A 22,071-nucleotide genomic window follows, 5' to 3' on the forward strand; every position below is an offset into this window, starting at 1 on the left:
GGCACTCCCGCATTTATATCACACTGTTTAGATGTACGACCGTCGAAGACAACCTGGATTTTTCTCTTATCTAAGAAGGATTTAATTATGTTAAGTATTCTATCAGTGATACCGTATGATTTAATTTTCCTGCGGAGACCCTCATGTCATACCCTGTAAAAAGTCTTGATATATCTAGAGCTACCGCTCTGCCTTCCCCCGCTTTGTCCAGTGAATGGTATATACGTTCAGAGATTACAGTGAGGATGTCTTCTGTGGAACGGGTTTGTCTAAATCCATATTGTTTGTCAGACTAGATCTTGGTTAATTATGGTCTGAAATATTTTGGCGAAAAGTGGGAGGAGGCTAATGGGGCAATAAATTGTAGTGGTCAGTTCTCTCGACAGAATTCTTGAATATTGGTACCACAGAAGCAGTTTTCCAACAGCCCGGAAAGCAGGATTAATTAAGGCATTTGTTGTAGAGTTTAGAGAGAACTGGAGCTACTTCGGCTGAGCACTTTTTAAAAACCACAGCTGGGATGAGATCAGGTCCACATGCTTTTGAAGTGTAAAGGTTTTTTATGATAGCGTGTACCTGAGCAGGGGTGATTTTTAGATCGTCTAGCGTTGCGTTTGTCCGCAAAGGAAAGTCAGGCAGGGGGTGGTTGGTAGGGTCCAGTGTGGAGTTCAAGGCAAACCGGCTGGAAAGCATATTAGCCTTATCGGTTACTGAGCAAACAACCTCGTGATTGTTGGTTAACGGAGGAATTGTGATTGCCCATTATTTACTACACTGTTGTAGGTTTTCCAGAAGTCACGATTTCCTAATTTTTGTGCTCGATGCGTTTTTTGATGGTTTCAGTAAATTCTCTCTTAGCTGTCGCTATTTCTTTCTTAACGTTACTTCTAGCTTCTATATATTTCTGTTTGCTTGAACTAGATTTATGTCGGTTAAATCCGCGGTATGCATGCTGCATTTGAGCAATGCCACTTGCGCAAGTCGAAGTAAACCATTGAGGAGAGTGGGGCTTGCTATAAAATTTCCGCATGGGAACATGTGCTTCCATTGCTGTTTTGAACCATTCAGTGGTTTCATTTGCGCACTGTTCAGCAGGAGGAGAAAAAATATTTCTCCATCCTATATATATATATATATATATATATAGCAGTTCATCCCGGCGTTGCTCGGGCCGTATGGTTATACTTTTATATGCATATATATATATATATATATATATATATCCCACAAAACCGCGGAAAAAAGTAATCTCATATTGGATTGACAAACATACACAGACTTTACACCCCAGATTCAATAAACAATTCGTGATTGATAGCATTGACATAATCCTTAGTAACACCGCCTTCCAATTCAATAATGACAACTGTATCCAAATACTAGGGACAACAATGGGTACTAAATTGCACCGACATATGCCACCCTTACACTCGCCTTCCTAGAAGAGACCCTTTATGAAAGGATAGAGTAAAAGTATGGGCACAATATAAAATACCCTTCACAAGATCTTGGAAAAGATACCTAGACGACTGCGTTATCCTCTGGAGAACCACATGGGGAGGGGATATCAGAGAACTTCACACTTTGCTACAAAATCTACACCCACAAATAAATTTCACAATTTACATCCTAGTAACAATCGAAAACAACAACATAATCACAGACATCTACCATAAACCCACAGACACTCAACAATACCTCCACTTCAAAAGCCACCATCCTAAAAACTGTCTAAAATCAATACCCTACCCCTAGCACGTAGAGTCTGCACTATAGTAACAGACAACCACCTCCGTTTGACTAGACTGAATGAACTGCAAATAACACTGCGGAAAAGAGGATATCCACTACCACTAATATAGAAAAGTATTGAACTGGCTGAAAAACAATTCCAATAGACCAACTAAGAATCCCAAAAAACACAACAATGAACAAATTTTAGCATACGTCTCTACACACAACACAAACAACCCAGAACTATTTACACAGATAACAAAAACATTATCCTCCTCAATCAGAACAGCAAACTAAATAACATACTTAAAACAACAAAAATAATAAAAAGCAAACGCCAACCCAAAAACATAAAACACATCCTAACCTCCTCAAAACCCGTTTCACACACTACAAAAGGGGTTACAAAATGCAACAAACCGCGATGTGGAGTATGTGACAACATATAGAACGAAACACATACACATTCAAAAACCCAACCCAAACATTCACAATAAAAAAGGATCTTAATTGCACCTCCAGAAATGTAGTATATGCACTAAGATGCACATCATGCAACAAATCCTACATAGGCGCCACCAAAAATTTCAGCCATAGAGTGGACTTACATAAGAGCAACATCAGAATTGCAGATAACAGACACCTCTATGTTTCAAAACACGTAGACACATTCAGTGGAAACAGCTTCAAAATAATGCCAATCTTCCAAACAGACAATTATTGTTATTTACTTACACAGGAAAAAAAACTTCATCACAAGATTAACTCTTGAACTAAACAGAGCCTAATATCAACACACAAAAACATCAAATGCAAGGCACACTCGCATGCATATCCATATACATATACACACCCACGCATAAATCAGAACCGACACATTAAAACACACACACGAGAGCGCGCATACAACCACACACAGACATAACACCCCTATCTCTAATACAACACACTGAACAATACCACCCCTACTTAACCTCGAAACAAACAACACGGGGAAACACCTAGAACCATAGTATAATATCTGTTTCAACATCTCTCTCCCCCTTCAGTCAGTAGAGGAGAAATCTCTCATGACTGAGACAACTATCATCCCTTCGATCATCCCCCTTCCATACCTATTCCCCTCCAACTGGCCCCTTCCCTCTGGGAACGAGATCATCCCCACACTAGGAACCGATCCTGGGTCTTGCCATACCCACATGGGGAGACAAATAAATAGAAACATTAAAAAAATCCCCTATACATATTTTTAAAGATACCCCTCTATCTAAACAAACATAATATAAAGAATACCCGAATAGTCTAAGACTGAAACGAAAAATCACAATACTAAAATCTAAGAATCCAAAAAATAAATATCAAAATAGAATGAAAGCACCCATACTCTTATTTCAGAGGAGTTGGTGCCCCCTCCTCATACATACACATTAGTAACGACCTTGGATCACAGTCACTTCCCTAGGGAAGCAAATAATTCATAATACTATAAAACAGTACACACATTTTCAAACCAAAAAAGAAGACACACACACGCATGCACACACACATCCTACCCCAAAGGAAAAGAAAAAAACATAAGCAGAAAGAGAGTGAGAGAGAGAGAGAGAAACACAACACAGGAATGACCTCAGCCTAATAAAAGAGTAATGAAAATTGAACATTCCAATGAATAGTAGACACATACACGTTTCCACCTCTTGGAAACACTTCAAATGAACTAAGAAAATGCTATTTTTACATCTACAACACATTTTGAAAATAATTTCTAAAGAGAACGTCTGAAACGCGTTAAAAACGATTTTAATGATTTAAAAACATTATTACAATGATCTAAACATAATTCTCAATGAAAAACCAAGACACGGAATAATAAAATAATGTTAAAAAATACACATTGTTGGTGACTACTCCCTTATTTTAATATACATCTTTCTTTCGTTGGAATTTCTTTACCCATTATATATATATATATATATATATATATATATATATATATATATATATATATATATATATAATTGCTAATTAAAGACCATATTTTAATCAGAATGAAATTTAAGAAAAATAAAAAAGCCCGATGACCTTTTTTGTTCCTCGCGCAACAGAGTTAAATTGAAGAATAATGACGATTAAAGAGAAATATAAAATGGAAATATGGCGAGAACAGAAAGAAGCGAATGAAAAAATAAGTGGGCTAAGAGATTTTCGTTTTGCTTTCGAAAGAGGATTTAAAGAACTTACAATACATAGTTTATAGGATGTTCACATTAACTGATGAGTGTACTTACTGTTAATCGAGGACAAGCCTATACTAAACTTGGGAGCACAAACACTGCTATTTATCTAATCATCTCATCTAGCCGAGTCATATGTATTATTTAAAACGACTGATGGTGAAAAAATTGCATGATCAACGTTGCTGGAATATTTTGTTTTATTCGGGAATAGTCACCATTTTAATGACATAATCCTGGTAATCTCTGATGGCCAGGCCAGAACATTGTGTGCTTTTGTGATGACCAGGGATTATTATGTTGAAGTGCTATAATTGTTCGAAAGTGTTCAGTAAACAAAATCGGCGTACCGGCATATGCATATGTAACGTCATTAAATTCCGCCTTAAAATCACTAACATTAGAGTCAAAACATGGTAGAAAGTCTTTCGAACCGAGCAGAGATGACTTCGAATTCAGAATCTTCTCATTTAGTTAAAATTGGATAAAGATAATTGAGTTTAAGTTGATAAAACTGCCAGAAGAGATATGGACGTTTTTCATAACACACAAGTTCGTCAAACAACTATATTTACAAATGTTCAAGTTTAGAAAATTATTCTGATTTTTTCTCTAAAGGTCTTCATTCTTGAAACAATGATGATGCCGTTTTTGAAGTTCAACTTCAAAAAACAATTCCTATCATAAAAAGTTTATTAATCGAAATAAGAACTATTAGAATCGACATATTTTCAACCACGCGAAACAAGTTTATTCATCCCATTAGCATAGAAATTCAGAGTTCTGGAAGCGACAAAGTCCTTGCAGATCGATTCAGCATCATCTCGGCTTCTGATGCATTTTTTGCACAGGAAGTTTTCGAGATGCTTGGAAAAGTTATAATTGATAGGCGAGAGGTCCAGTGAATGTGGCTAATGAGGCAGAGTCTCGTAGCCCAAGTCGTTGGGCTTCTGCAGGATCAGTTTAGCAACGACGAGCTTTTTCATGGAGGAGCGTTTGGTGCATTTTGTCAATTGTCCGCAGTTCTTCTCCGCTGTAATCGTTTCGCTCGAATTCAAGAATCTGTAATGGATGAGACTGGCTGCAGACTATTAAACAGTCACCATAATCTTTTTTCGTGCAATCTCGGTTTTTGGAAGTGTTGTGGAGCTTCTCCGGCATCCAACCACTTTGGCGAACGTCGCTGTGTGTCGTAGAGAATTCACTTCTTATCACACCTCACACTCCGCTCGAGAAATGGGTTGTTGTTGTTGTGCAGAAGGAGCGTACAAAACACCTCAAAACGATGATTTTTTTTATTATCGTTCATGGTATGCACCACTCATTGATCCAACTTTTTAGATTTCCCTATTTAAACGACTGTTAAGTGGTCGACCTCGGAGTTAACAGCAACCTCTCGTGTGTTTTCGCGAGGATCGGCTTCAATTAAGGCTTTCAAATGTTCGTTATCAACAGCAGTCGGCCAAACGTGACCGTCTGCATCTTCGGGACTCTCGTCAATATAGTGAAATTTTTTTAACTACTGTTGCGACACAAGTTCGATAGTGGTTACCGGACCAAACGCATCATTGATATCAAAGGCTTTCTCAGCAACTTTCGGGCAAGTTTGAACTGGAGCAAGACAATCGTGCTTATTTGAATTTTGTCCATGGTGTTGAAAAGTCTGAAAAAATGAATGAAGAGATTAAGAACGAAAACGAATAAGACGATTTAATAGAGCGACAAACACGCTAACAAAATTATATATTAAATGGTTATATATATCAATAAATTAATTCAAAAATCACATATAAAAATAACATGTGCGAAAACGATATTGTTTTTACATTAACCTAATATATATATATATATATATATATATATATATATATATATATGTGTGTGTGTGTGTGTGTTTGTATGTGTGTGTGTGTGTATGTGTGTGTGTGTGTGTGTGTGTGTGTGTGAACATTTCTAACTACCTCAATTTTGTATTTTACTTTACCCACACATCGGGAACTCTGTTGGTAAATACACCTTATAATATATTCATATAGCGAGATATAATTTGATATGATGTAAGACATTTTATTATAATAACATTTGTAAATGAAGTTGAATCACTCTCTGTTTCCATTACTCATCACACTCTTTCTCTCTGTCTATCTGTCTCTGTCTCTGTCTGTCTGTCTGTCTGTCTCTCTCTCTCTCTCTCTATATATATATATGTATATAACCACACATACATACACCCACACGCACAAACACACACACACGTGTATATATATACATATATATATATATATATATATATATGTATGTATATATATATAGGTAGGTAGAGAGCGAAAGAGAGAGAGAGAGAGAGAGAGAATTATTTTACGTGCATACCTTACTAACTGCGATAAAATAGTTTATTATTTAATAGAAATAATAGTGCTTCAAGATCACAGCTTTAGGATCTTGGGCAATGATGTCAACATGAGACTATTGCACCAATCAGCTCCAGCGATGTATTCTCGAAGGATCGAAGGAGAACCCTAACACGGCGCCTCCTTCTTAGCAGGAGTTTCCATTATTTGATGCAGTGCTAATTATTCCGCTTTACATGAATCATTTATTTTCAGTTACAAGAAAGGGGGACCATATTTACTCATGTCTGTATCTTTATGAACATTGTCATTTCCTTTTTTAAACAGAAATTCAAATCGAATTTAACTATATACAGAAAGTCTTTTTCATCGTAATCTCTTACTCCTATTCTAATGTAGTAATATTTCCCTCCACATATTTGTCGTTTCGATTCTCGTTTCCTGCCTATTTATTTTTTTATTCTCGTCAAACAAATAGCATAAGTATAATTATTTTCCCTCGATCTTCAAGCTATATTGCCATATTAGATTATAGATTTGTTTAAACTCTAATGTAAAGAATTATTTTTAAACTCATGTTCACACCTAACAAAGCATATCGCCACTCGAACGTAAGAAGCTACTATTTTGGACGTAATGCCAAGGAAAGATTAACAAGATGTTGGTTTACGTTACATTTAAACATGCATATCAGTACATTCAGGAAAGAAGGTGGCAGGAAAAAAAAATCATAGTCTAGTGCTTCGAGGGGAAAAAAACTATTAGAGTAGAAATCTTTCTACAGTTAAGGGGCCTCAACAGTAAATATGTTTATCGGCTATATATATATATATATATATATATTCGAGGGGCCATGAGAGCACATTCCATTAAAGTATTAGTACAGTAGACACAGAGCTGCAAAATTGAAGCGATGGGACAGGGGTTGGAGCTTGGTTTATAAAGTGGAATCTGTTAGATTGAAAACTCTTTTAATAACACTATCTTTCTAATATCTTCCTTATCAAATTCTTATTCTTTGCATTTACTAGTTACATTCATTTTCATACTTATCTCTGACTTTTCAATCTTTAGTTTTCTTAATATCATTTATTTCACCTACATTTTCTCTTGACATTTTCATTTTGGTGGAAGTCTAAACGAATCATTACAAAGTGTGTGTTATTCATCAAATAGTATTGCAAATATACGTCATAAAACATTTTTGATTACATCAATTTTCTATTGGATTTCGTCGTTTTATATTATGGTGCAATTCACCGGTGATTATTCTATTTTGTTAATGCAATTAAAATTTCGATTCGCAGTGTATATCATTTACAATTAACCTAACAATCAGTTTCTTTTCATAAGTATTTACTAAAATTGGAAAGAAAACATTTAAGAGGTTTATCAATATTTGCAGGTAGCCCGTTCCACCCACGCATCGTCGATCATTCGAAAATCATTTTATTGACTGATCTTACAATTTTAAATGATGAACAAGGTCGTCTTTCACTTGAACCAGGAGAAGAGACATGCCTGGAATTTTCGACAAAAGAAGCTGGACCAGGTAAGAATAACAGAAAATGCATTCCTATTAATCATATATATATATATATATATATATATATATATATATATATATATATATATATATAGAGAGAGAGAGAGAGAGAGAGAGAGAGAAAGAGAGAGAGAGAAAGAGAGAGAGAAAGAAATATAGGGGTAACTTTTGATATTTTGTCAAACTATTTATTAACTTTTCTAAAAAAACGGTCATAAAACATGGATACAAAGTAATTATCTTTCTGAAACTTAGTTAAAATGGTCATTTTCAAAAAAGGTTCTGCTTTAAAAAAAAAAAGGATTTTATAATCATAATACTTTTCAAATAGATATTATCTATTATACAGGGTCAGTCACGATAGACGGGTGTTTTTAAGGAACACAAAACTCGGCAACTATTTCAACAAAAATGTTATAATGTACATTAAGATTACCTTCCTCACACCCTATCCCTTATTCAAAGAGAGGAAAGGGCGTTCTAAAAACATCCGTTTCCCATGACTCACTGTGTATTCATCCCAACATGCACAAATCGCATTCACTTAGTCTGGGAAATGATACCTACTGCTGGTCACATGAATCGAATCAGTCACAAAGTTCCCCTCTTCCTTATTTAATAGTTTATTAATTATTATAGTAAATAATTATATCTATGTCTCTCTCTCTCTCTCTATCTCTCTCTCTCTCTCTATATATATATATATAATAGTTGTATCGATTGGTTTCCTAGAAATAAATCCAATGAAACTCATATGATGATTAAAGAATGCTCGATACAAGACATAGCTGGTATATAGTTTGTTTATCATACAATAATTATTGGTTGCATATGTGCATACATGTTTCAGTCAGTTGAATTCCTATTAAAGGATAATACCTCATCATACCAAAAAAGGATCGATATTGAAACGTGAGTCCAAATTATATTAGTTTTATAACAAGCCGCGCGTGCGTGGTCCCCCCAGGTGCAGCATTAGCAGTATCAGAATTTTGGGGGAATTTTTGACACCCCTAACAGAAAACTGCGATTAAAATATAGAAAACTCGTAATTTCTCTTTCTAAAGTGGGTTATTTATTTTCTTTATAGAATATGCTTCCAAAATAAACTATTTAAGTTGTTTAAAAAATAATAGAAATATTATTTTTCATTGTTTAAAAAACATTGTTTACAAAGTGCGTGCGTGCGTTTTGGGAAGCCATTTTGTTACGTAGTGAAATCAATTGATTTTTATGAGATGAATATTTTTCAATTTTTAAACTTTAAAAATCTATCAAAATTTTCCTATTCGTTCAATTGTTACGTATTTTTCAGGGTGAATGTAAAATTTTATGCTCTTTCCGATAAACTAAATATAATATTTTAGACAAACGTTGTTTTATAAATTCACCCCCCCATTTTGGAATGTCTATGAGAAATTTAATAATTAATTTTGCTTGAAATGTTTTATATATCACAAATTGAAGATAAAACATGAATAAATAAAATACTCAAATTTAAAACAACAAAAAATATCACTTATCTGGTAATTTACCGGTAAAGTCAAAAATTTAAATCCTTCTTTTTTCGATAACCACGTGTTTTTTTTTTGTTTTTTTTCTACGTGGAAGCTTAATTTTTGTTTAGAATGTTCCAGTAATTAATAGTCGATTAGTTTATATAATTATATTTAATTCCTGGTTTCCTTTTTTTCGATATATAAAAAAAGACGAATTCGGATAATGCAGATTTATAGTATAATAAAAAAAATATTCAGGTATTTCTTTAAAATATTAAAAAAAGAAAAATACCATTGCACATCTGCGTCATATAGTAATTCGTGTTAATGAAAAAATGAAAACTATCAGATTTTGTCTACGATAGCGTCAAGGAACAAAAATAAAAAAAACCCGGACAAGTTATCTCCCTTAAGTCAGGCAAAAACGTACTGCTACCGTCAATCTGTTCATTGCAATGTGGCCATAAAGTGGGTGCCCATTTGACGTCACATCATTATAGAAAAGTGACCCCCCCACTTTGTGACCAGTTGTAAAATTTTTTATCTTGGAAACTACTAGTTTCGTTTGCCGTATATATAAATGGTTATTTATGTTTTCAGCGCCTCCGAAAACCTTTAAAAGTGGAAACTTTGAAGGAATATAATCCAATATCGAGATTATAAAGGTTTCTGAATTAGTGGGTTTTTTTTACACTTATAGGCCTCCGTACATAAGTAAGAGATAATTTTTCACTTCCGGTGTCGTTACAACTTGCTTTAAAGACACGCCGTCGTCGCTGTGTGTTGGAAAAATCCTTCCATTTAAAAATACATGGATTATAATACATAAATATGAATAAATTCTTATACAGGAAGATTAAAAGAAAGCATATCTTACTCATTAACCAGGTAAGTTCTTTATTTTGCCGTTAAAATAATTATCGTAAGATTCAAGTAATGTTATTGTTCGAATGTTAAGTGAAGAAATCGACGGAAAAATAAATAAAATTGTTTATTTCTCTATTAAAGCTTTTATGATATTAAAATTTGGTCTTTGCTCGTTTTATTGAAATAAAATTTACGGGTTTAAATTACGTTTTACTATTATTAAAATCTGATAGAAAGATAGGTGTATATTTAAAATGGCGACTTCGCCTGCGAATGCCCCCAAAATTCTGATACTGCTAGTGCAGCATATGAAATGACACCACAAAAAATAGTAAAGAAATGATGAATGTGAGACGTGTAAAGCTTAACGTTGCCTTCACATTTTCGCCAAGTGTCAGGAAAGTTTAATGAATGGGGAAAAAGTTAAGGGGTAAAAAGTGTCAGCTTTTGCAATTTTGGGGCATTTGTGACCCATATTAAACTCCTGGAAACACCGAACCCTAATGAAAATAAACAAACGGTGCAGTTTAATGCCTTCATGTATATTTAAATTCAGCACAAATCCAATATATCGATATATATATATATATATATATATATATATATATATATATATATATATATATATATATATATATATATATATATATATAAAGTTTTTGTGTAATATGAAAAAAGAGCTCCAATAAGGCATGTTTTTAGCCCTAAAAGTCCTAGAGAGATGCGAACCACAATTTTCCAAGCGTCAGCCATACTTTTTTTACGTAGGCGTAACCACTTATTAAGGCACAGGTACCACTCGCGGATAAGGATTAAGAGTGTACAGTAGTAAACTGGACAATATAGTAATCGTTAGTAATGGAAATTCGGTAAATTCGGTAAATTTCTTAACTTAAGTGGAACGGCACATCAAGAACTTGTTTACGTTGGACTTGAAGGCAGCCATATTGTAGTCAGCTGGAAAGCAAAGAAAACGGAAGACAATTCAATAGGCGTGCAGTTCTAAGAAAGCAGCTTTGTTCATTGAATCTACGTTTAGGTTTAGGCACAGATAAAGAGTGAGGGGAATTATTGGTAGTGTTTTAAGCTAGACGAGTGTTTCTTGTGAAAGTCCGGCGATGGGAGACCATAGATTGAAGCTCAGTCGAATACTTTCCATGAAAATAACGGTAAAGCATAGACAAACTCGCAACATCTCTTCTGTGAGATAGAGGTTGCAGGGAAGAGAAAAGGACATCCCCCACAAGGTTACGAAGTCTATTTTGAACTCTATCAAGTCAGGACAAGTCCTTTCTAGCAACTTTACTGCATTCATATAAAGTATAATGGTATACACATTTTGGCCAAATTTCAGGAAAATATAATGAATGGATCAAACGCTATGAGGGGGAAAAAGTGTCATTTTTAGGGGAATTTTAACCCCTGGGGACGCTGAATCCGAGTGTAAATGGATATCCGTATAGTTTCAGTCCTAAACGTGTGTATAAGTTTTTGTTGAGAAATATGAAAAAAGAGCCACAAAAGGGGTGTTTTTAGCACTAAAAGTCCCCGGGTACACGAACCAGAATTTTGCCGAGAGGTCACCTATACTGAATTTATATTAAGAACAATGGACTCCACATTTTGGCTAAGTTTCAGAAAAATCTAATGGATGGATCAAAAGTTATGGGGAAAAATGGCCTCATTTCATGGCATAAAACTTTATCAATTATCTGTCTATATTTGCATCAAGTCCATTGACAAATAGACAGGCATCAGATGTGAATTTTACGGCCCTTTCGACACTATGTGAATTTGCAGGCTTTCTGCCGCTCATCATCGATTTCTGAAGTTCATGATCTGATAATTATTCAGTCAAATTAAGGCGGTTAGATATGCGAGTTGCAACAGATAACACTTACAACAAAAAGGCATGGTAAATAAAAAGCGGTAACATATTCCTCGATTGCTTTCACATCATAACGTGGACCGCTGAAGATTTGGTCGTGAATGCTAACTGTGGGATGGAGAGGTGGAAGAAAGTCCTGTTTTCTGATGAGGAAAAATTCAATTTAGATAGTCATGATGGCTTCCAGCGATATTAGCATGAAAAAAAAAACAGGCCCCTTGAAATTGTTTCCACACGTCATAGTGGTAAAGGGCCCGTAATGGTATAGGGTGTCTTTTCTTACAGAGGGACGATGGAGCTCCAGGTAATGAAGGGTCGTCAGAGAGCAACTGGTTATGTTAGCATGCTACAAAAAGCATCTTTGATGATGGAGGGTCATCGTTTGTGTGAGGATGGATATTTATTCCACAGGATAATGCTGAAATCCACACTGAAAGACGAACCTTGTGTTTTCTACAAGAAAATGGAGTTCATCTCTTTGAACATCCTGCATGCTCACCGGAATTGAACCCCATTGAAAATGCTTAGGAATGGATTACAAGAGAGGTTTATCGAAATGGCAAACAATATTCAACAAAAAATAAATTTCCTGAAGCCCTCTTCAGAAACTGGAGCAGGACCCCCCGCATCTTAATGGAAACCCTTATTTATAGCATGTCTCAAATAATTTTTGAAGTGATAAAATGCAGTGGCGGTAGAACTCATTAAGTTTGATTGTTATATGTTTTCACGCACTTTTCATACACTTTTTGTACAATTTAATAGAATTTTTGTGTCTGGTCTAATATTTTAATCATGTGTAAAAAGCCTAATTTAATAAAAATGTAAATTTTAAAGATAAATCTTTGGAATGTAGCTTTTTGTTTCCATAACCGTTTAGATTGTTGTATTGGTAATCTTAATTCGGAAGAGTTTGAAATCTATCCTTAAAAATAAAAAGAGAGACAGAGAGGTAGAAAGAGAGAGAGAGAGGGATAGAGGGAGAGTCATGAGAAACTGCGATAGATGGACAAGGAAGCAACTAAGTTATATGCTTATTAAATTTCGTCTTTATTACAGGACTTCATAGGGATGATTAAATTTTTAAAAATATATAATAGCACAATATTAGAAAAATAGTTTTTATTGTTGTTTCAGAACAAAAAATAGTTGCCATTCCAAATGTGTATAGTATTATATAAAATTTTATATATATATACATATATATATATATATATATATATATATATATATATGATTACAAATAGTAAAATAAGACGATAAAAGAAACTTTAATAGGTAATGAAGACGAGGGATGGTGGTATGGGGAGGGTGATGAAGGCAATAATGAGGGGCATAGGAATAAAACGTATGAATGGAAAAGAACAAGAATCTAAAAAAATAGAATTCGAGACCAAAAAGAAAACAAAGAAAATAAATATTAGGAAGAGTAAGAATAAGAAATAAAAGAAGAAAGAAAACATGCGAAAGTTTGCGATCATTCTAACTCTAAGGCATTCAGCGTTTATTGCACGGTTTATAAAAACGCCAATGTAATAAGAGTTTTACAGGCAGCGTTTTCTAGTTGCTCTGCGCGAATTTCGGTTTGTCTATTCAATTGGTTCGATTTACTATAAAAGTGAAACTAGAAGCTGAATAAATGCATTGGAAAATACGTAATGAAACCGAGCACCTTTGGCAGTTAATAGAAATAACTCATCTGAAATGATCTGGAAAAATTAAGTTTATTTAACGCAACGCACGTCTTTACACACAGTAAACGTTAAACAAATTACCAATTCGTGGGAGCCGTACCACCTTTTTCCCCTCGAGTCAAACGAGAAAATAGCATTTTCAACCTGACTACCATTGCATGATAACTTGTATTTAAGGCGTGATATTTATCCATGCATATATTATTTCTGCAAATATTGAATCATATTCTTCGCAGTCCTGAATTCTTAACGAAGGATGAACGTGTTGCTTCCCATTAGATAAAATATACTGAGACCATTTTTAAAATTCCCAAGATTTTAAATAGAATGTATCATGTTTTTTTAATATCAGTTGTGAATTGAATACACGATATCAGTTGCGTAATATTTAAAACAAGAAAAAACAAGAACCGATGCACGTAGTGTGTTCTTAATTGGCGTTATTAAACACAACTTCACTGATTAAACTAAAATTGTAGATACACAATATAGCGTATATTTGTTGAATGTATTTTAAAATTACAAACTTTCTTAATAGATGTAGATAACCTATGATTCCCCAGTCAAACGTTGCCATTTTACATGACTTTTAAATGAAAATAAACTGATTTTATGACAAAACGCGCTCCGGACTTTTACAAGAAAGGCATCATTCATCTTTGGGTATATTACCTCGAGAATGGTATGGTAATAAAATAGTAAAATAAATTCTATGTAGTAAAATAGTAAAATAAATTCTATGTAGTAAAATAGTAAAATAAATTCTATGTAGTAAAATAGTAAAATAAATTCTATGTAGTAAAATAGTAAAATAAATTCTATGTAGCAAAATAGTAAAATAAATTCCAGAGATAGTTCCGTATTTGTCTTCGTATACTTCCACTAATTAGTTTTTTAGTTTAAAACCATAAAATCTTACTATTCCGAAAGTCAAGGCTTCGATAGAGTGTAGTATACGTTCTATGACTGATCAGAACAATGAAAAATGTTATCGAGTGCAATACTTTCCTTATTTCATTATGCAGATTTCACCTTTTGACAGTATGCATATAAAACTTATCTTGTGTCTAATGTTTTACCTCGTGAAAATCAAGTAAATAAGTATATCTATCACGATTAAAATATCCCGATCTAATTGTCTACCTATACAAAGAAACAGCTATCGCCCTATATTAAATACTGTTCCTACATCTATGGACGAACTGCTCAGAGTACCATTTACAGATCTGTTTCCGAAATATTGTGACTTATCCTTTTTTCTGTATGAGTCTCTCTGTTCAATCATTTATAAAAGTTGCGACATATCTCGTTAGGCCATCAGAGATCAAATCAGATTGCTATAATGTTCTTGGCAATCTATCGCGGGTTTTCAGTCCTTGTAGGGCCCAAAGTTCACAACTCAGGCAATTCCAAGTGAGATCCTGTCAGCGTCTAGTGTCCTCTTGCGCATCTTTGCTGCACAAAGAGTGGATGAACCTTCGCTTGTTTCGGCCGCCCCTCTTTTGTATAAATAGTGGATTACCATTCATGCTTTTCGGCGGTGCCTCTGCTTTAAAAAAAGCTTGAATTAACATGCACTTAGTTTGGTGTCGCCTCCGCTGTACAAAAGTGTGTACATGGCTCTTAATTTGCCTGGCTAGTTCAGCTCAGACCTGTAAAATAAGCTTTTCTTTTAGACGTTTCAAAAATTACAACAACATGACAAGTGATTAATTTATATAAAGTAGATATACTTTTAGGATTCTGAAGCAACTTAGATATATACAAGAATACAAAGGTAAATTAATTGTAGTCACGCACAATGATTACTTCAATAGTTTTGCTATAGTCTGGGATATAATATCCAAAAATTAGAAGATTCTTTTTATAGCCACTTGCGATAGAACTTGACTAATATTATTAAACTACGCTCTGTTCGCAACCAATCATAAACTTACATTACTAAATAAAATATTTTATAATTCCTGCACATAATTTTAGGGTTGAACGCAAGAAAGAATTTGTTCGCTGTTTGCAAAATTTTTCAACCCAACAACTGTACAGATGTACTACACAGCTAGAAACCCTATTCTTCGTTTTCGCCCTGGCCTTAACAATTAAAAACTTCTCTGATTTATGCCATTTTCTCTGTCGCATTGCATTTACTCTGTTGATATGGCAATATGTGATGAGAAAGACATCATCAAATATTAAACACCTTTAGATAAAAACTATTCTACATACATTTTTATGATAAACACTATTTTTTGAATGTTAGGTGGTAATCTGCTGACAATTGTCATGAACAAAAAAACGTAATAACTATCTTTTAACACATATGTACAGCTAGCTCGTAAAGATGGACGGACAGCATTCCATAATAAATTTATTACAATATAATTAGAAAGCATTATTTCCAATAGCACGATTAGTTTTACTGGTATTCACCCAAAACAACTTGGACATATGGATTTACTATTTGAGATCTTGTCTGATATGGATCTGTGGAGAGTTGTTCAGCCAGATGTCATTAAAAGTTTTATACAATAGTAGAATCACGGAAGCAGGGCACAGGGGGTAAATTCCAAATCTAGCAATCGGAGGGAAGAAACTATTATCGTAGAAGGCTTGACGGATTCTAGGCACATAAATAGTGAAGCAGTGGGAATTTGCTGTCGTTATATTAGTTTAAATTGTATTGTTTAAGAAATTACAGTTTCTATGACTGTATCATTGTACATCCCATTAACGTACTAATAAAAGATAGTGATAGACTGATATATTGACCTACAGATTGTAGACGACATTCATAAGTGATTAGCTACATACGGTCTTCGGAACTCATGACATGATCAATGGGAATGATTGTTTTCATTTGTCTGAAGATGTCATTCTCTCACTCAATGTCTCCAACTTTTAGAGGAAGATATATTTACTGCATATAGTTTGAGGCGCCTTTCCCATGGAAGCATGACCAGTGCAATTTGTACATTCGTTCAGACTGTTTTCTATGTAAGGTTGAGTTGGATGGTTTACTATAAACTGACCTCGGATCTACGTTATGTTGACAATGGAGAAAAGAGAAGCAAGCTTATAAGAGCGCATTTGTAAACGCTACTATTGTCTGATATGTCGTCAATGAAGGACGCGTCACAATATTCGAGGTTGCGAATCGAAGGAACTCAGAGTTTAAAACCTGTAGTAATTGGAGTTGCATGCGTTAAGGAGATCTGATATCGAGTAAACGGGGCATTATTAATCCTTTAATCTCCAAAAAATCGGCATACTCTGAATAGTTGGGAAAGTTAATGTAAAGAGCTGAACTAAGATCCAGGGTCGGAGTCGGATATTTAAAAGAAAATTCTAAGTCTGGGTCGAAAATGTTGTATCTTAAGAGCCGAAGTTGTATTTTAAGACTTCCGACTCCAAAACGCTGGTAATATAAGTCGATATTACTTTTCTTTTGAAGTACGAGTATTTTGTATTTATGTGAAAAAAGATAGCATCGCCCCGAGTTAATTGCGTATATAATAATTACTGATATCATCAATAAACGATAACTTCAAAATCGTAAATCTGGCGGTTTGCCAGAATCAAACTAAACACGCAAACATCACCAACAATCATGTCTTAATTCATGGCAAATTTAAACTTAGAAAAATAGACGAATAATTTACGGCCGGAGAAAAATAACACATAATTTCATTTTGCCGTTTTTGATTTTTCTAAAAGAATTAGTTGTGCCAGTCAGTAGATCTGTCACATTGAGTTGGAAATGAAATGCTCAGCACTGAACGCAGAAATTTTACTAAATGAGATAAATTAAATGAAATAGCATTTTCGACAATCGGTCATTATTAAATTTAGATGATATTTTCAGATGCGTCCACGCATCTACATAATAGACTTTATCCAGGCATCTGTTTGCCACGCCCAGTTCTTATGCATTACAAGATGGACACATTAATTGCCATACAGTTTATCTCTATTGATTATTATATTGTGCCCAATATATAGAGGTGATTTCATGAGTAAAATATGTTTTATAAGCCGTCAGCTCGAATCAAACCAAAACCAAAATATATAGCGCTCCAGCCTTAGTTTGAAATATTTAAAAATGATCTTTTAATATATATATATATATTTTTTTTTTTTTACACAGCGATCACCACTCATCAAGGCCCGGAAGCAACTCAGAGATAAGGGTTATTGCAAGTACATTACGTTAGTGTGGAGATTTGATGAAGTGTTTACTTAAGGGGGCGGTTCATTAGGAATTTGTTAATGTTGGACTTGAAGACATCCAAGTTGTAGTCAGGTGGGAAAAAGGCAGAAGGAACAGAGTACCACAGGCGTGCAATTCTAAGAAAGAAGCTTTGTTCATGGAATACACGTTTTGATTTAGGTACAGATATAAAGTGGGGGAAATTTTTCACAGTGGATTCAGCTAGACGGGTGTTTTTCGTGAAAGATTGGCGAGGGGGGACCATAGATTGAAGTTCAGAGGAGCACCTGCTATGGAAATAACGATAAAACAAGGATAGGCTCGCAACGCCTATTCTGTGAGGAGAGGCTGCAGGGTAGAGAAAAGGGCATCCCCCACTAAGCCACGAAGTCTATTTTGTACTCTGTCAAGGCAGGATAGGCAACAGTATTCCATACTTGGACGTAGTTGGCTTTTATATAGATAGAGAATTGCATCAGTAGTGAGATACCTTTAGGAGCGGTAGAAGGATCCCACCATCTTTCTAGCGACTTTGGCAACACACTTTATGTACGTGTTCCGTTTCAGATCAGGAGTGAAGGTCAAACCCAGAAGCTTGTCAAAACACGGGGCCTCACCCAGACGAGAGCCATCCATCCCAATTGATGCCAGATGGGGATCAGAGCGTTGATGATGTAAGGATAGGAGTTTGGTTTTGGATGCATTAAAGGTAACCAGTCTCGTCTTCCCCCGGTGAACCACGCGCTCGAGATCAGAAGAGAGAGAATCAGAGAGAACTTTGTCATTTACAACCTTTGATGTGTTGCCGTAGATGGTCGTGTCATAAGCAAATATGTCAACAAATGATTTAAGTATGTGTTTAGGGAGGTCATTGATGTAGATCAGGAAGAGAGTTAAAATCAGCAACTAAGGTCAAAGTATTCATATGGATGTTTATTGTAGCTTTCCAGTACGAATACTTTGACCTTAGTTGCTGATTTCCAATATGAATACTTTGACCTTAGTTGCTGATTTCAAAAGGCGAAGAATTAAAAGATACATCTGTCTATACTTTTAATGCTAGCTGTATTTATGGTGTCTTTTACATATATTAAAAACACTTCCCAATACTTCGCTGATGAGGAAACTTTGTTTGTTAAAATACTATATGTAAAAGCTATTGTCCGTGGCTTAATGTCTACCACAATAAAAACATTGTTTTCCGAAACGATCGTACAAATTATTGATTGCGTTGTTGTTCCTTCTTGTGAAACGGATTTTTAATTTAATTCTAATTTGAATTTTAAATTATCAATCACATTACTGAATATATATATATATATATATATATATATATATATATATATGGGGTCTCTGATATAAGTCTTTATTATTAATTAGAATAAGTGTGTATATCTATATATTTTTGTGTATAAATATTATAGAAGCTTTTTATTTATGTTTGATCTTGTCTGATGTTAAGCCTTAGAGGCGAAGCAGAAAAATAATAAGCAACCGGTATTTGTGCAATCCTGCACTAGTTTAGTAGGTTTTCCATCCATCATTTCCCGTCTTAAACGCAATGCTCTAAAGAGTATTCTAAGATGCCTTCCCGTTATGGGCGTCTTAGAAAAATTAAGCGATAACTTGTCTGAGTAAAATCCGGCCATGGCTGGGTAAAACATTAACTGCGAATAGAAATACAAATTTAGCTGATTTAGTAGCCACAGTCCCTAAACACCATGTGCATAACACGGATTTCATTTATTTTAGGCGCATGACAACTTTAGGGGATGAAACGCGAAAAATTGGAGCAGTCGAATTGCTATATATATATATATATATATATATATATATATATATATATATATATATATATATAAGAACAAGTAGTTAATAATATATGTAAAAATCATTTTGAAAAAGAGTTAAAAGCATATTTAATTTTAACAAAGAAACACTAGAATAAGTGGATAGTCCTTAATTCGCGGAGTGTCGAAGAAATACTTTCCTTCTCATCAGAGGAATTAGCAAAGTGCGGGATCGGATTTTGCTTGCTTTATTTGATGAAACTACAAGTAAGTCATAGATCTTACTTGATAATAATGCTCTAAAGGAATATATATATATATATATATATATATACGCGTGTGTGTGTCTGTGTGTGTCTGTATGTGTGCGTGTGTGTGGATAGGTGTCATGTTTTCTTCTGTTTCCGCAAAGCATTTAGAAAATCTATTAACACTCTAAAACTTATTTTATGAAAGTTTGTCAGAGAAGAAATTGTAAATATTCTCGAAGTTTTACGTGTATGCCTAAGGTAAATACGAGGGCACAGTCCTCAAAATATATAATATCTCCAATTTTCTTATATATTACTCTAAAGTAAATATTCTCGTGAATGAGAATATCGGAATCGATTAAAATTCCCAAGTGCCATCTTAATCTATCGAAACCATGGGGATGAACTTCTGTTGCATTATGCTGGTAGGTAGCGATTAAGTTAGCTAATGTGAATTTTGTTAAAGGTCACACTAGTACATGTCATTATAATAACCTACAAATTAGTCTTAAGTTTCTCATTATCCATATGTAAATTCTCTGCAATAAAAGGCAACTAGTATTTTTCAAGAATGAGTCGATCATTTGTCATGTTAAACAAAGGAGAGATCGTAGCCACACGTGCGACGACTAGGTAAACAAGCGATCAAGGCAAAACAAAGCAAATATGAATATACTTTTATTCCGTTTGGTATCAAATTAAAATATATCCTATTTTCATGAATTTTTCATCATAACTATAAAATTAATCCGGAAAGACAATGGTCGCAAATCAATGTGATACCAGTTATGCCGGAAATTTCCGCAATCTATTTGTAAGGGAGTCATGATAACATAACCGTATTGAATATCCAAATGCATATATCTGATATATCTTATAAGAATTTTTCAAGTACTAAAAATATACATTGTTTTTAGGTGGTAAACTCTCAGACGAGTAAACATCGAATGCAGTTTCAGTATCCTGAAAGTACTTCCTTCAAACTCTTCGGCTTAATGTTCACAGGCTACATAAGTTGCAATAGATACATCGAGATCATTGTCAAGGCTGCTGCTAAGAAGATGGGCTCTCTCTACCGTTATAGAAAGTTACTTACGCCTGAAAATATCCTGTGCCTCTTAAAGACCACCATTCGTCCATGTATGGAGTAATCTTGTCACATTTGGTCTGGTGTATCTGCTACTAGTCTCTCGCTCCTGGACAGGGTTTAGGAGAGAATCGCCAACCTGATAGGTCCTGAGCTGTCACTTAAGCTTCAGACTCTGTCCGATAAACGAAATGTTGCTTCCCTCTGCCTGTTTTACTAGTATTTTAATGGTGGATTCTCTGACGACATAAACCCTTGTACCCCATCGACGAAAATACCCCCGACAAACCCGACAAGCAGCGAAGTTCCACCCCTAGAATTACTAGACTTTGGAATTATCTTCCGAGTTTCTGATCCCCCGACGGTACTGACATGCAGAAGTTAAAATATAATGTGAACAGGCATCTTGCTGCTAAACTCCCTACATAATACATCTGCAACTTAGGTCTCTGATAGTATCCCCTACATCAAAGTTGCAATGTGCCCTTATAGGGGGTGAAAATATAATAAAAAAAACGTTTCAATTCTATCCCTGATTTAAAAGATATATTTCATAAAATCCAATAATACACAGGTTAGAAAAACTTTCTCGCACAGCGTATAAATAGCTAAACAAAATGCCATCAAATTTTAATGTGCATTAAAAAACACAGTTCATATATTATTTGGAAATTAATGATGGGTTTCCTAGCGATATAAGCAGCTTCGAAACTCTGCTATTTAATCGCGAATAACAAAAAAAAAATCGTTTACAGCTCTTTAAACACGTTAAGGTAGCGAAAAAGAAAATACCAAAGTATCAGCAAGATCCCTTAATTGGCGTAACCCAGTTGACGCAGGCCCCCATCCCTCCTAAAGAGACGCAGGTCCCCACCCCTCGTAAAAAGATTAAAGTACGGTTTTTGTTGGTCGCCACTCCAAACTTC

The 22,071-nt window shown here is 34.5% G+C and overlaps 1 protein-coding gene across 5 annotated transcripts in view; it reads left to right on the forward strand.

Moving 5' to 3' along the window:
- Positions 1 to 22,071, forward strand: part of LOC145295835 (filamin-C-like) — a 300,005-nt gene that overhangs the window by 176,871 nt on the left and 101,063 nt on the right. For all 5 annotated transcript variants that reach the window (XM_080141544.1, XM_080141545.1, XM_080141543.1 and 2 more), the window contains one exon: positions 7,725 to 7,871. In XM_080141544.1, the coding sequence (XP_079997670.1) occupies positions 7,725 to 7,871 (147 nt within the window). The remainder of the gene's footprint in view (positions 1 to 7,724; positions 7,872 to 22,071) is intronic.

The sequence above is a fragment of the Euprymna scolopes genome, chromosome 16, assembly GCF_053919585.1.
Source record: "Euprymna scolopes isolate OS-2025 chromosome 16, ASM5391958v1, whole genome shotgun sequence".
NCBI lineage: Eukaryota > Metazoa > Mollusca > Cephalopoda > Sepiida > Sepiolidae > Euprymna > Euprymna scolopes.